This window comes from Oncorhynchus mykiss, chromosome 19, assembly GCF_057628025.1.
Source record: "Oncorhynchus mykiss isolate SJ-2025 chromosome 19, ASM5762802v1, whole genome shotgun sequence".
NCBI classification, from domain to species: Eukaryota; Metazoa; Chordata; class Actinopteri; order Salmoniformes; family Salmonidae; genus Oncorhynchus; species Oncorhynchus mykiss.
In genome coordinates, this window is record NC_143040.1 from 49,449,374 (window position 1) to 49,464,480 (window position 15,107).

General features: G+C 40.9%; 1 protein-coding gene across 2 annotated transcripts in view; it reads right to left on the reverse strand.

Moving 5' to 3' along the window:
* LOC110497835 (protein kinase C eta type) overlaps positions 1 to 15,107 on the reverse strand; it is a 34,215-nt gene that overhangs the window by 10,852 nt on the left and 8,256 nt on the right. The window contains exons 2-10 of one of the 2 annotated variants that reach the window (XR_016488966.1): positions 13,011 to 13,074; positions 6,634 to 6,787; positions 6,389 to 6,423; positions 5,903 to 5,985; positions 5,060 to 5,189; positions 4,810 to 4,943; positions 3,497 to 3,631; positions 3,225 to 3,398; positions 38 to 2,059 (exon numbers count right to left, since the gene is read on the reverse strand). Coding sequence is in view for 1 of the 2 variants with exons in the window: in XM_036954802.2 (XP_036810697.2) it covers positions 1,905 to 2,059; positions 3,225 to 3,398; positions 3,497 to 3,631; positions 4,810 to 4,943; positions 5,060 to 5,189; positions 5,903 to 5,985; positions 6,389 to 6,423; positions 6,634 to 6,787; positions 13,011 to 13,074 (1,064 nt within the window). In the remaining variant the exon portion in view is untranslated. The remainder of the gene's footprint in view (positions 1 to 37; positions 2,060 to 3,224; positions 3,399 to 3,496; positions 3,632 to 4,809; positions 4,944 to 5,059; positions 5,190 to 5,902; positions 5,986 to 6,388; positions 6,424 to 6,633; positions 6,788 to 13,010; positions 13,075 to 15,107) is intronic. The other variant, XM_036954802.2, reaches the window with a different exon arrangement.

Genomic DNA, 15,107 nt, shown 5'->3' on the forward strand with positions numbered 1-15,107 from the left:
TGTTCTACTCAGAGTGACCCTCTACTTAATCACAAACCTTGCCTGCTTCCTGTCCTCTGGTTTATCTCAGTGTTTATCTCCAAGCCAACTGCAGTCTCTATCTCATCCACTCACTTCCTCTTCATCACTTCCTGTGAGAGGCATGGCTGGGTGGGTAGGGAATTAACATAGACAATATACATTAGACCTTTGTCTGTGAGATGTAGGTCATAGTGAAGGTGTGGTCATGACCTTGAGGACAAACAGCCATGCTGATTTGCTGAGAATCACATCTACAACTGGTGATTGGGAAACAGCTGCAGCCGAAGAGGAACAAAGTGCTTCACTAGAATACTGTGAGGGGGAAGTTCTAGGAGAGGGAGAAGTTAGTGATGTACACCCAGACCGTTTTACATATTAATGGTTACCCAGCTAGCACATAATGTTCTGAGAACCATACGTTTCTTAGAGCGTGGTTGTCCTATGGTTATTCTATCTTCCCACAACTTTCTGGGAATGGAGCAGGACAGTTGATTGGCTTTGGAACATTCTCTGCACATTTAAGGAACTTGACAAAATAACGTAATTTTCTTGGTACTTCATTACATTTCCTAAAAGTTTAAAACATGGTTACATTTAGTTACAGTTTTGGCAATGTTTTAAGAATGTTCTCCAACTGATTTGATATGGTGAATGTTCTCAAATAGTTCAGAGAACGTTAAGAAACAACATTCTCCTGGGGGAATTTCAATACTTCAGCATAACAGAAGATCATAGGTTAGAATCTCACTGATGCCTTGCCACAATAACAAAATGTGTCTACATGATAATTGCCTAAGCTAATTAATTTCCATGTGTCCTATCTGTGCTTGGAGTACAAAACAGTTAACCTGAGCCAGCAGTGTTATATAGTCCTATTGAAACATTCAGTGAAAGTTCATCTAGAATTTCCATTCTCAGGATGTTAATAAAACCTCCCAGGAAAACATTTAGGGAACCATAGTAAAACGTTCTCAGAATCTCCTGTATGTATGATCCCAGAACAAGCAACATTTTCACAGAAGTTCTCAGAACGGTAAAACTGAACGTTTTTTAAACGGTCAGGAAACTTATGGCTTAGTTCCCAGAACCAAAAACGTACGTTCCCTCAACTTCCAAGGAACCAAATGTGCTTGCTGTGTAGTTAGTTTGTGTGCGGTTCTGGTCTTCAAACGTGAGAATGACTAACAGCACAGTCAGCAAACATAAAGAGATTACGATCGAATCATAATACATTCGAGACAAACACTAAAACTAATGTGTTCTCCAAAAGGGTACGCTGGTGGTCTGTAACATGTTGACATTAGGTACTATTAGCTCTGGTCTTCGATTCAAGATGATATTAATGGACTAAAATTGAGGTTAAAGCACTTTTGCAAAAACAATTATTATTATTATTATTTTATTGCCCCTGATAGGCTGATAATATTAGCCCTTTACCTCAGGGTGAAAGAGCACAAGGAAGAGATAGTTGAGACACGATAAAGACATTACTTTACATAATACACTTGGGCTACATCTGGGGCCATGAGCTGAGAAGTCAGCACAAGGTCTTTAGTACTGTTATAGAGCAAGACCTGGAGTACTAGGGTTAGGCTATTTCCAGGAAAGGACATTAGCTCGTCACGTGAAGCTAGCAGTCATGCTATGTGGCGCTGACACGGAGGGCTATCTAAATATAAACTCAACATTTAGCGTAGCCGCTCACATGATGCTGCCACCTTTATCAACATGAGGCTTGACAGAGACCTTTGTGTTGGCCATCACAGTAAGTTGACAACAGCCCCGTAAAAAGACTAGATGGATTAGAACCAGTCAAAGGCCACCTTGGCATCACTCCAAATGTTAGCTGTCTCTATATAAGAGCATGTGATTGTGTGTCAGACCTGTAGACGATGCCCTTGCTGTGCAGGAACCTAAGTGCAGAGGTGATCTCGGCGGTGTAGAAGCGAGCGCGGCACTCCTCAAACTTTCTGGACTTCTGGATGTGGAACATGAGGTCGCCCCCATTGACAAACTCCATCACAAAGAACAGGCGGTCCTGGAACACAGGGACAACGGCTCCTTTCTCAAATACACAACAATGAAACCCCACTACCTCCACAACAGCTCGAGGACATACCAATTCCTCGTGTCAAGGAGGTAATGGTGTCTAATACTCATACATTTCATGAGCCCATATAGCAGATTCATGCAGCCATCACTGCAGAGCCACAACTCCATGACACTAATGAGAAAATACACTGTGCAAATACATACATCCTTTTTTCTCATTACAGGTTAGACACCCGCATGTTCCAGAACATGAGCAGGAAAAAATGTTCCAGAACATGAGCAGTACTGTCTGGGTCATAAATGTCCCAGACATGACTAGCCAGCACATGGTAGAACAGACCCTGTGAACACTAGCTAGGTAGAGAGTCTATAGAGTTTCGATTGACCTTACTATGATCATCTCCTAAACATGTCTTACATTGACTTCATGTCATTGGTAAGATATTAACAAGTCGAATAAAAAACATAAGCTGGCGCACACCCAGAAAAAAATGATTTTATCTAGAGGTGGTGACTAACAGCGAATAAACTATAAGCGACTCTCTTTATTTTTTTATAGCTTATAAGATGTTAACTAGTAACACAACTGCATTAGAATCATGGTTATGAATGGTGTGGAAAGGCTCTGTGAGAGTGCAGGTGCAATTAGACCTGAAGCAAGTCAATTTACCCCCTCTAATAACAAAGGAAAAAGACAGCAAACTATTAAGTTAAGATAGATGGGGTCTAGGGGCAGTTAAGAATAAGAAAGCTGTGTATAGGAGCCAGGGCAAAATGAGATTATAGTGGGCTAATCAAACACAAGGGGTGTGATATGAAGTGGTAGCCTGAGGAACAGGGAGTGGGGTATAGGAAGGAGTAAAGGTAGTTCACTTTTAGTAACAGAGGAAGGGAATGGGCTGTATCATGGATCCATCACTCAACGCTGCTCTATTCTGATCCAAAGTGAAGTAGGCCAGTGAGGGTTCAAACAGCTAAAGCAGATTAGGCTCCTGGGTTGGAGAATAGCTCTGTCATGCAGAGGGTCATTCACACTGTGCTGCATTCCCACTCAGATAACGTCAGGGCACTGCTGCCCTCAACAGGACACTCTAGGCATTACAGCTACAGACTTGCCAGTGAGTGTGCGTGGGTGTGTGTGTGACTCTTACCGGTGTCTGAAAGCAGCAGTAGAGCTGAGTGAGGTACGGGTGGGAGCTGGCCAGTGACAGCACTCTCTTCTCTGTCATGGTGCACTCGACATCATCGTCCTGCAGAATTATGTCCTTTTTCAGCACCTTCACTGCAAACACCCGCTCACCGCTGTTCAACCGAGCCAGCATCACCTGAAATAGGAACACAGCACACACATGTTAATTACCGGTACCAAACTCTAGACCATCACACAGTCCATGGTGGTATTGCTCTATGGTGGTTGTCTCACCTTGCCGAAGCTGCCCTTCCCCAGCACCTGTAGGAAGGTGAAGTCAGAGATGCCCAGATGTCTGGTCTGCTGCTGAGGGGTTTCACTCTCTCTCCTCACACTGAGGGCCCGCTCCTGGCCCTGCACTCCAGTGGACTGGTGAACAACAGGATGAGCATTTAACTACTGAGTATGTTCATATTGGTATGTATGTATGTATGTATGTATGTACGCACGTACAGTGGCTTCGAAAAGTATTCATACACCTTGACTTATTTTGTTGTGTTACAGCCTGAATTCAAAAGTGATTAAATGTATCATTTTTTCTCACCAATCTACACACACTACCCCATAATGAAAAAGTGAAAACATGATTACCAAAATGTTTGCACATTTATTGAAAATGAAATACTGAAATATCTAATTGACATATGTATTCACATCCGAGTCAATACTGTGTAGAAGCACTTTTGGCAGCAATTACAGCTGTGAGTCTTTCTAGGTAAGTCTCTAAGAGCTTTCCACACCTGGATTGTGCAACATCTGCCCATTGTTCTTTAAAAGAAAACAATCTTCAAGCTCTGTCAAATTGGTTGTTGATCATTGCTAGACCACCATTTCCAGGTATTGCCATAGATTTTCAGTATGCTTGAAAACATGGAGAGTGGTACTCAGTAATGTGTTGTATTGGATTTGCCCCAAACATATCACTTTGTATTCAGGACAAAAAGTGAATTACTTTGCCACATTTTTTGCAGTATGACTTTAGTGCCTTGTAGCAAACAGGATGCATGTTTTGGAATATTTGTATTCTATACAGGCAATCTTCTTTCCCATCTGTCAATTGGGTTAGTATTGTGGACTAACTACAATGTTGTTGATCAATCCTCAGTTTCCTTCTATCACTCCCACTAAACTCTGTAACTGTTTTAAAGTCACCATTGGCCTCGTGAAATCCTTAACTGGGTTTCCTTCCTCTCCAATAACTGAGTTAGGAAGGACGCCTGTACCTTTCTAATGACTGGGTGTATTGATATACTATCCAAAGCGTAATTAAAAACATTACCATTCTTTTTTGTTGTTGTTGACCCATCAAACAATAAGTGCCGTTCTTTGTGAGGCATTGGAAAACCTCCCTGGTCTTTGTGGTTGAATCTGTGTTTGAAATTCCCTGCTCGACTGAGGGACCTTACAGATTACTTATTACATTTTAAATTCAGGGTGTAACACAACAAAATGTAGAAAAGGTCAAGGGGTGTGAATACTTTCTGAAGGCACTGTATGTATGTATGTATGTATGTATGTATGTATGTCTTATTTGCTCTCTCTCCTACCAGCGAATTGCGTTTGGAGAACCCCCCGGCCTGCAGGCCCATCTCTGCCAACTTGTTGGCCAGCTCCACACTGTTGACCCCACAGCTGGGTGCTACGTTTCCCTTACAGCGGATGTGCACGTTCATCTTACAGCCTGCAGAGGACAGACACACAATACACAGGAAGTACAGGTTAATAAGCCGTGCAGATTTCTACCTGTCCATAAACATCAGAGAGAAAGAGAGCGTATGAGAAATTAAAGAATCTTACTCTTGCAGTGTAGACCCTGTCTGACAAGGCCCCACAGTAGAGAACCACAGTGGTCACAGAAGGTGGGAGCCTTAAAGTTGTGGATGTTGAACTTGTGAGGGACGTTGATACTGAAGCCTTGGTTGGTGGTCTGTGAATGAGATTTCATCAGTATGTCACCCCATTGACCTAGGCTTGCTCAAGCAAACCATCATATGGCATCATAATTCATTAGCAAGTAATTATGCTACTTCTCAAAACATCAATGTTTTTCTTCACATACCAGTATATTAATAAGTCAAGTGTCAATCTGTTTAGTTCCTATTCTTCTTCAGTGGTATGGTGTGTTCATATGTGTAGTAGACCGGGACATGAAACTTGAATGTTCAGCATACATTGAAACTCAGTTTGAGACAAGTTCCCTAAAATGTCTTTGGTGTACTTGTAGAATATGTGTGATAATATTCAGTAGCTTGATGTTGTTGGCCCACACCTTTCTGCCTCACTGAACAGCTCAACACAAACAGCATCCTGGGCAGGGTCCCTGATCAACACACAGCTGCTGAATACATGTACGTTCATCATACGTCTAAGGTCTATCAGCTGTAACACAATGCACCTGTAGATCAGCCTATTTTGACTCTGGAATCCCCTGACATTTTTCAGTGTATTTCAGGTAAAAATACAAAATGTTGTCTTTGCATTGTCTGAACACATTCCATTGATGAGGGGATGGTTTTTTGGAGAATGCATGCAGGTGTGGGTGTCATAGTGATGACATGACAGAGCTGTTACAGCATTAATGTAGTGGAATAGGGATATGGTGATGAAGGTAAAATGTCTGGTCTCTGTATGTTGTCTCACCGGCTCCTTGACAGGCTTCTTCATACGTGGACACACCGTGACAACCAACTGATGACATCGCTTGTGAACCACACACGTGCATACTGGGAAACAGACAGACAGAATGAAAACATGGAAACTAAACAGCAAACAATCAAACCATGTCTGTCGCTGATCCTTTCATTTAAAGAAAGAAACTCTGACAAAGGCATCTTCCTGCTGAAACGTTGGTGATTCTAATCAATTGTTTGAGAGAAAGAGCACGATGCCAAATTATTTTCATGAAAGTGAACTTTCAAAGAGTGTTTGTGAGATGGAGGCCAGGCACCGTAAGTTGAGATGGAGGTTGGGTTCAGCAACTCTATAATAAAAGAGGTGTGAGAGCTCAGTCTCTGTGGAGTAGCACTTACTTCCTGTCTGAGTGGGCGGGTGGTCACAGAATGGTGTGAAGGAGAAAAGAGAGACAGAAAGCAGAAAGAAAGACCCAAAGAAAACAGTGTCAATTACCTTGGCATTGGTAGCCCTGCTTCCCAAACACACCCCTGTAACCAAAGACCTGACAATCAGAAATCATGCAAGGCATAATGTTTACATAATAAATAGATTGTAATGGGCTGTTTCTATTTTACACAATTGACAATACAGTCACAGTTGGTGTACCACGTTAGATGAACTCTCTGAGGTAAGGGCAGTGGAGTGTGTGTGTGTGTGTGTGTGTGTGTGTGTGTGTGTGTGTGTGTGTGCACCCTTACCAGATGAACTCTTTGCAGTGGAAGCAGAAGGTGGGCTGCCGTAGGAAGGTGGACATGAACTTGTGTCCGTTGACCTGATGAATCTTGCGTTTCACGGCCCCTTGCCTCTTCCTGTTGAACTGCTTGAACACCTTGGCCTTCCCCGTGGCGTCATCTGAGAACACAATGGGATGGAGGTCAGACAGACATGTTAAAATGAGTACACAACAAGCATATCACGGATGGTACGCGTTTTTAAACAGACATTTTTTAAACTGACATTTTATTTGTGAGGTGCTGAAACCACAAGTATACAACAAAAACGTGCATGATGTGGAGTCCCAACACCTTAGAGAGAGAGAGAGATGGTGGTGTATTATAGCGAGTACGGCATTCAACTGTCAGATATTGACTGCTTTTGGTTGATTTGCTCGCCACAGCAAAAAAAAACAAGTTATTTCTCTTTATTGAACTAGGATATAAGACAAGATGTCACTTGGTGCACCCCTAAGTGACACCATCCAGTCAGCCACTATCGTGGACCATCATTAAAGCTGAGCAGACGTAATGCGAGGGGAGTTTCCAAAGGGATAATACAGATCAGTGAGTTATGGGCAGGTCTTGGTAGTTCCTGTATGAAGTCCCAGTTTGCCAACACTACTCATGGTCAAAAGCAGCCCTCCTACAGTGCTGAACCTTAACCCCTGCATTTCCTTCCACATCACAATAACCCCCATAACAGTGTTGTGGCAACGCTAAACACACAGCAGAATATAACAACACAGGAGAGTTAGGGTATGAGACGGAACATACAGCAATGCTGGGCAGTCACAAACAAACAAACACAGCAGCTAAACACAAACACACACAGCAGCTAAACACAAACACATAGCAGCTAAACACAAACACACTATGTTTGTTCACTGGGAAAACATACACATTCTACATGCTTATTGGAGCAGAGTAGAATTTTGACAAGTTTGAAAACCAGTCAGAAGTGACAGCAGATAAAAAGGGAACTTGAGGGTGAGAGTTTGCTAAACACCACAGTAATTCAATGGCTGGACCTTCTCTAAAGCATTCACGACCTATCCCAACCGTACACGTATCAGGGATCTTTAAAACAGATGTTTATGAGTTATATGATGATAAAGTGAGAGAAATGTGCAGAGCTCAGTGCAGTTATGATTTATAGAGTGTATCGGTCAGATGCAGTTTAGATAAGGTCTTGATGATTTTCAGTGGTGAATTAACTATAACAGAGTACTGTACAAACTGCTAGAGGGGTTGTTCCTACTCAAAAAGCACAAGAACGAGGACTGACACCCACCACTTCAGATTGTTCTGAAATCAATTATGTTGTTAGAAACAGATACGATTAGCATTCCTGCAACATTATTTTGTTGAAATATAATTTTATCTTTGAGAGATTAAGCTCATTAATTGCGTCCAAATTGGCCATTTTAATTGATAGGATTCATATAATACTCTATAAATAAAGTCCCTAACACCCGATTTGGACCAAACATTTTTTTTCCCTAACAAGGAGAAGAACCTGAGGAATCCAAAACAATGGTCAAAGGCCAGCGACGGACTCTCCCCACCCCTCACCAATGCCATTCCAACAACCAGTATACAGCATCAATTTTCTATGTAGTATGGAGCTGCGGCTCAGAGTATTGTTTCTTCATCCTATGTAATATATTCTCAGTGAATTTGGTGAATTTTCTTTCCCCTTGTTCAGAGAAATTAGTAATTGAAGTCGTTAGGTTTATATCCCATCCTACATCCTGATATTACCAGGTTCTGACCACTAGATGGTGGTGTTCCTTCTACCTCTGTAAGCAGACAGAGGTAGAAATTTAAATGATTTTCCAATTGTTTCGTTCTGAACAGAAACATCCTTTTTTTCGTTCCGTTCCACTGTTCCGACCAGCAAAATAAAGTACTGAACCAGTTCAAACCACAAAAAAAAGGAACAATTTAGATAGTTCCTTTCTGTTTCGTTTTACATTTCGCTCAACATTAAATTGCTTCAATGGATAGAGAAGCTTGCTATGGAGCGGGCAAACTATGTACAGTTGAAGTCGGAAGTTTACATACACTTAGGTTGGAGTCATTAAAACTTGTTTTTCTACCGCTACACAAATTTCTTGTTAACAAACTATAGTTTTGGCAAGTCGGTTAGGACATCTACTTTGTGCATGACAAGTTATTTTTCCAACAATTGCTTACAGACAGATTATTTCACTTATAATTTACTGTATTACAATACCAGTGGGTCAGACGTTTACATACACTAAGTTGACTGTGCCATTAAACAGCTTGGAAAAATCCAGAAAATTATGCCATGGCTTTAGAAGCTTCTGATAAGCTCATTTGAGTCAATTGGAGGTGTACCTGTGGATGTATTTCAAGGCCTACCTTCAAACCCAGTGCCTCTATGCTTGACATCATGGCAAAATCAAAATAAAAGCAACTTCCAAACGCCTGAAGGTACCACGTTCATCTGTACAAACAATAGTATGCATGTATAAACACCATAGGAGCACGCAGCAGTCATACCGCTCAGGAAGGAGACGCGTTCTGTCTCCAAGAAATGAACCTATTTTTGTGTGAAAAGTGCAAATCAATCCCAGAACAACAGCAAAGGACCTTGTGAAGATGCTGGAGGAAACAGGTTACAAAAGTATCAATATCCACAGTAAAACGAGTCCTATATCAATATAACCTGAAAGGCCGCTCAGCAAGGAAGAAGCCACTGCTCCAAAACAGCCATAAACAAAGCTAGACTACAGTTTGCAACTGCACATGGAGACAAAGATTGTACTTTTTGGAGAAATGTCCTCTGGTCTGATGAAACAAAAATTTAACTTTGGCCATAATGACCATCGTTATGTTTGGAGGGAAAAGGGGGAGGCTTGCAAGCCGACGAACACCATCCCAACCGTGAAACACGGGGGTGGCAGCATCGTGTTGTGGGGGTGCTTTGCTGCAGGAGGGACTGGTGCACTTCACAAAGTAGATGGCATCATGAGGCAGGAAAATTATGTGGATATATTGAAGCAGCATCTCAAGACATCAGTCAGAAAGTTAAAGCTTGGTCGCAAATGGGTCTCCCAAATGGACAATGACCTCAAGCATACTTCCAAAGTTGTGGCAAAATGGCTTAAGGACAACAAAGTCAATGTATTGGAGTGGCCATCACAAAGCCCTGACCTCAATCCTATAAAAAAAATTGTGGGCAGAACTGAAAAAGAGTGTGTGAGCAAGGAGGCCTACAAACCTGACTCAGTTATACCAGCTCTGTCAGGAGGAATGGGACAAAATTCACTCAACTTATTGTGGGAAGCTTGTGGAAGGCTACCCGAAACGTTTGACCCAAGTTAAACAATTTAAAGGCAATGCTACCAAATACTAATTGAGTGTATGTACACTTCTGACCCACTGGGAATATGATGAAATAAAAGCTGAAATAAATATTTCTCTGACATTTCACATTCTTAAAATAAAGTGGTGATCCTAACTGACAGGGCAGGGAATTTTTACTAGGATTAAATGTCAGGAATTATGAAAAACTGAGTTTACATGTATTTGGCTAAGGTGTATGTACACTTCCGACTTCAACTGTATATGCATTGGACAGACAAGTGTAGTGTAGGGTGCAACATGCGATTTAAATTTTGTGGTGAGGAGGGCGCTGGGCATCTTGTTGCTATGACATGTATTATCTGAGTTAGGCCCACAGAATTATACCTATAGAGGAACGGCTTCTGTGAAGGAACGTCTTTGAACTTCAGAAAGTTGGCTTAACTAAAGCTGGACCAAATCATTACCCTTGATAATGATTCAGTTCTATTAAATTACACATAATGTTGCTTAGAGTTTGAGAGCTAGACCAGAGCTAGCTAACAAGCTTGTGTGTACAGAGCGGCACCAGAATTAAAATAAAAACAAGTTTTACTTTTTTGTACTTAATAAATCCAATGTGAAATGTTATATTATACTTAACTAGCAATGAAAAAGTAAATCCATTGTTCTCAAATTAAAAATCTCTCTCTCTAATTTCTGAATCTCGCCTGTAACGTCAGTAGCTACAGTAGACTATGCATGCTTTGGAGGGAGGGCAGGGAACAGGTTGCCTACACACTCTGGCAAGATTTTCAGCTGGCAGGCTTTGCATAGGCGCTTTGTTGCATTTTCTTGTGGGACTAGGGGAAAAAAGGACGTTATTAACCGGTTCCCATGCTTTTAATATAACGGCCCTGTTCCGGAACAGTATAGATCACTTTCGTTCTTAGTTTTCGTTCTGTTCCTCCAAAAAAAAAAAGAAATCTGATTTTCGGTTCCCTGAATCCAACCCCTGCCAATAAGCAGTCTATTGACAAGGTATGACAGCAACCCATGCTTTGGTTTTGTTGGCCACTGTTTCAAATGCTAACTTTGGGCTTTTTCCACCTTTTACTGTGTTACAAAGTGGGATTAAATGCATTTAATTTTTTTTAAATTGTCAAAAATCTACACAAAACTCTGAAAAAGTGGAAGATTTTTTATTATTTTAATAAATAAATAAGACAGTAATACATCTTGATTAGATAAGTATTCCACCCCCTAAATCAATACGTTTGAATCACCTTTGGCAGTGATTACAGCTGTGAGTCTTTCTGGGTACTGTAAGTCTCTAAGAGCTTTCCACATCTGGATTGTGCAACATTTACCCATTATTCTTTTCAAAATTCTTCAAGCTCTATCAAATTGGTTGTTGATCTTTGCTAGATAATTTTCAGGTCTTGTCATCGATTTTCAAGCAGATTTAAGTCAAAACTGTAACTCAGCCACTCACAACCATTCACTGTCTTCTTGGTAAGCAGTTTAGATTTGGCCTTGTGATTTAGGTTATTGTCCTGCTGAAAAGTGAATTCATCTCCCAGTGTCTGGTGGAAAGTACACTGAACCAGGTTTTCCTCTAGGATTTTGCCTGTACTTGACTCCATTCCATTTATTTTTTTATCCTGAAAAACTCCTCAGTCCTTAACGATTACAAGTATACCCATAGTTTTCTCCTATCACATTTATTAAACTCTGTAACTGTTTTAAAGGCACCATTGGCCTCATGGTGAAATCCCTGAGCGGTTTCCTTCCTCACTGGGAACTGAGTTATCTTTGTGGTGACTGGGTGTATTGATAGACCATCCAAAGTGTAATTAATAACTTCACCATGCTTAAAGGGATATTCAATGTCTGCTTTTTTTTATGTACCTATCTACCAATATGTGCACTTCTTTGCGAGGCATTGGAAAACCTCCCTAGTATTTTAATCTGTGTTTGAAATTCACTGCTCGATTGAGGGACCTTACAGAAAATTGTTTATGTAGGGTACAGAGATGAAGTCATTCAAAAAAATCCCCTTTAAAACAAATCACCTAATAGTAGGAACAGCACCATCTAGTGGTCAATACCTGGTAATATCAGGATGTAGGATGGGACTTAAAGCTAACAACTTCAATAACCAATTTCTCTGAGCAGAAAGAAAAACATCAACAATTTCACGGAGAATGCATAAGATAAGATGAAGAAACAATACTCCGAGCAGCAGCCCAATACTACTTGTCAAGCACAGAGAACTGATACTCATTGTTGGGTTGGGATGGCCGTGGGATGGGGGGGTGCGTGGGTGATTTTTGACAATTTATTTAGATTACTCGTGTCTTACTCACTGTTAGAAAAAACGTTTGGTCCAAATCGGATATTAGGTACTATATTTATTGAATATTATATGAATCCTACAAATGGCAACAACAAAAAATTATCAGAGGTCAAATTATATTTCAACAAAATAATATTGTAGGAATGCTAATCTTTTCTGTTTCTAACTACAGAAACGTTTTTGGAAAAATCTGAGATGTCTTGCTGAAATTAAATGGAACGACCCGGAGGGGAGTATGTCTGTCCGACAGAGAACAGAGGATCAAATATGAATGATTAAAGCAACAATGTTCTATCGGAAAGGAAACAAAGAAGCCGATAAGATTCAAGATTCAAAGCACCTGCAGTATGACTTACAGTAAGTCAGTCACACGACACACATGCATGAACGCACACACAAACAGGTTTCTGTGATGCTGAATATCTGTGTCTGACAGCCTGTAAGTAATCAGCTGCATCAGGGGCTGTGTTAAAGCAGACAGACAATTAACTTTAGAGGGAGGAGGGACTTACTGTACATTATGTCGAACAGAACAAAGTGTTACTGAATATTTAAGGACTTGAAAGAATGTGTGCCATCTTAGTGTAAGAGAAATAAAAAGATACGAACAGAGAGGGAGGGAGATGGCAATACTATCTATGGATGAAATAGATAGATGGTTGGTGTGATATACACAATGAAAAATCCTTACCATCAATGAAGGAGCCATTGAGTGTTATGAGGATGAACACCTTGCCCTCTGGCTCCAGGTCCACCTGCACACAAACACAGGAGACTAGACATTAGACGAGACTACTCAATGAGTAAAAGCTAACCATGTGACTCCCAACCAACCAGGTAACTCCCAAACCAACATATGTAATGCAATATAACCTATATTTATTGTAGGGGAGATAGGGGTAAGTTGAGCCAAAGGGGTAAGTTGAGACACTCTTTTTTCTAGGAAACTATACACAAATATTTAGGAAGAGACCATCATTTCACGGAGGAAAAAAAACATGGGAAAAGTGAGTTAGGTCCAAAAAAACTGCTTTTCACCAAGTCAAATTAATTTATTGTGTTAGAGGTTTCATGATGCTGGTATCTAAATCAAAGTAGATCATTTTAAGATTGTGTTATACATCAGTCTGGGTCTCAAAGCTTCAATATGAGGTCCTAAACCTAGCATGAAAGTGCATCCTTGAAGTTGTGTGGGTTAAATGTTTGCCTTGGGGTAAGTTGAGCCAATGGCAAGTTGAGCAAATAGATTTGTTTTTGTTTCCCAGGCGTAATGCAAGGCATTATCGCTGGGATATGAGGTAACAATAAAAGTGTACAAACAAAGTACAAAGTGTTTGTTACAGTAGGTGTTAATAAGCCTAGTGACTGTGTTAAATTGTGCTTGGGAAATAAAGATAGACATGGTTTTAAAAAGGTAGTGGAACTATTTCTTCAGTAGAGGAATTTGTAGGTGACTTAACTTACCCTGTCCGGCGCTCAACTTACCCCATACATGTTGTGCCAAGATACCTCTCTTTTTGGACAAGCTTGTTGTCAAAACTGTACTGTTTACATGAATTGTGATTATTTCCAGGGATACACAACATCCTGAAATACAGTATGTGTAAATATCTTTGTCAGAAAGAATATTATATTTCACTTGACGGAGTGACTCAATGAAAAACATGGCTCAATTTACCCCACTCTCCCCTATGCAAGGCGTAGGGGGAGTGTGTTATAGGTATGTAAATGTGTGTAGACATGATGTTAGATCCTTGTTTAACATACCGGTATGTAGCGTGTAGGTGCGTGTGTTGTGAATGGTTGAGTGTGTATGTAATGTGGGGAGAATGTGAGCAATGTGGAAGAGAGACTAGAGAGCCGGTCCAGCTTGTTTAGCTAGCTTCAGTAAATGACACCCTGCTTCACTCAAAATAACATCTATCTCACACAGACATAGGCATCAGCATAAAGAAGACATACGGCCAGAGACAGACAATAGACATAAGACACAGTCAGAAACCTGAAAAGAGCTCCACTGCTGCAGAGGCCATGCACTAACCACTTCATTGAAACTGGGGTTACTTACAGCAAACTGCAGACACTGTTCTAGTCAGACAGACCCCCCCCCCCCCAATGGAAAATCTTGACAACCCATGACAAAAGTGACATGACTGGGCTGATACTGCAAGAGCATCTCCATCCTGATTCAGTCATCTCTACCAGCCTGTCTCTCCATTCAATATTCTTGGTCAGTTATATCATTCTGTATTGCTATGAGGAGGGCATATCTCTAACATAACACATTCTACTGCTGAGGCTCAAACATAAGGACATGTAAAACCCCAGACTAAGTACACCATCAGATGTAAGATCATGATAATTCCACCTCTCTCCTTAACATGGCATCACCCTCCACGCATGTTTCCTTTGTGTAAACTATTAGCCTACTGTCACCCATTACTGTCCTGTTCTCTTTCTCTGAGAACGCTGGACCTGTGTCTTCAGGGAATCAACCGAGGCAAACAGAACTCCAGAGTCAGATGAAGACAGAAGAGTTCAGACTAAATCAGGCTTTGATGCTGACACGACCATACTAAATTTAAAAAGCAGGAACTTTGTCTGACTGAGTACCACACGGCAGTAAGGGGAAGTACTTTTTTTTCCGGGGGAGGAGCGATAGTTCCTGACAAACATTTACAGTTAAACTGAGTCTATTCCATCCACTTCTGCTTAAAGCAGAGACAAGACTGTCAAGATGAACCTGAAGGATGGTTCAACACAGAACACTAATGAAGTCATCACAGGT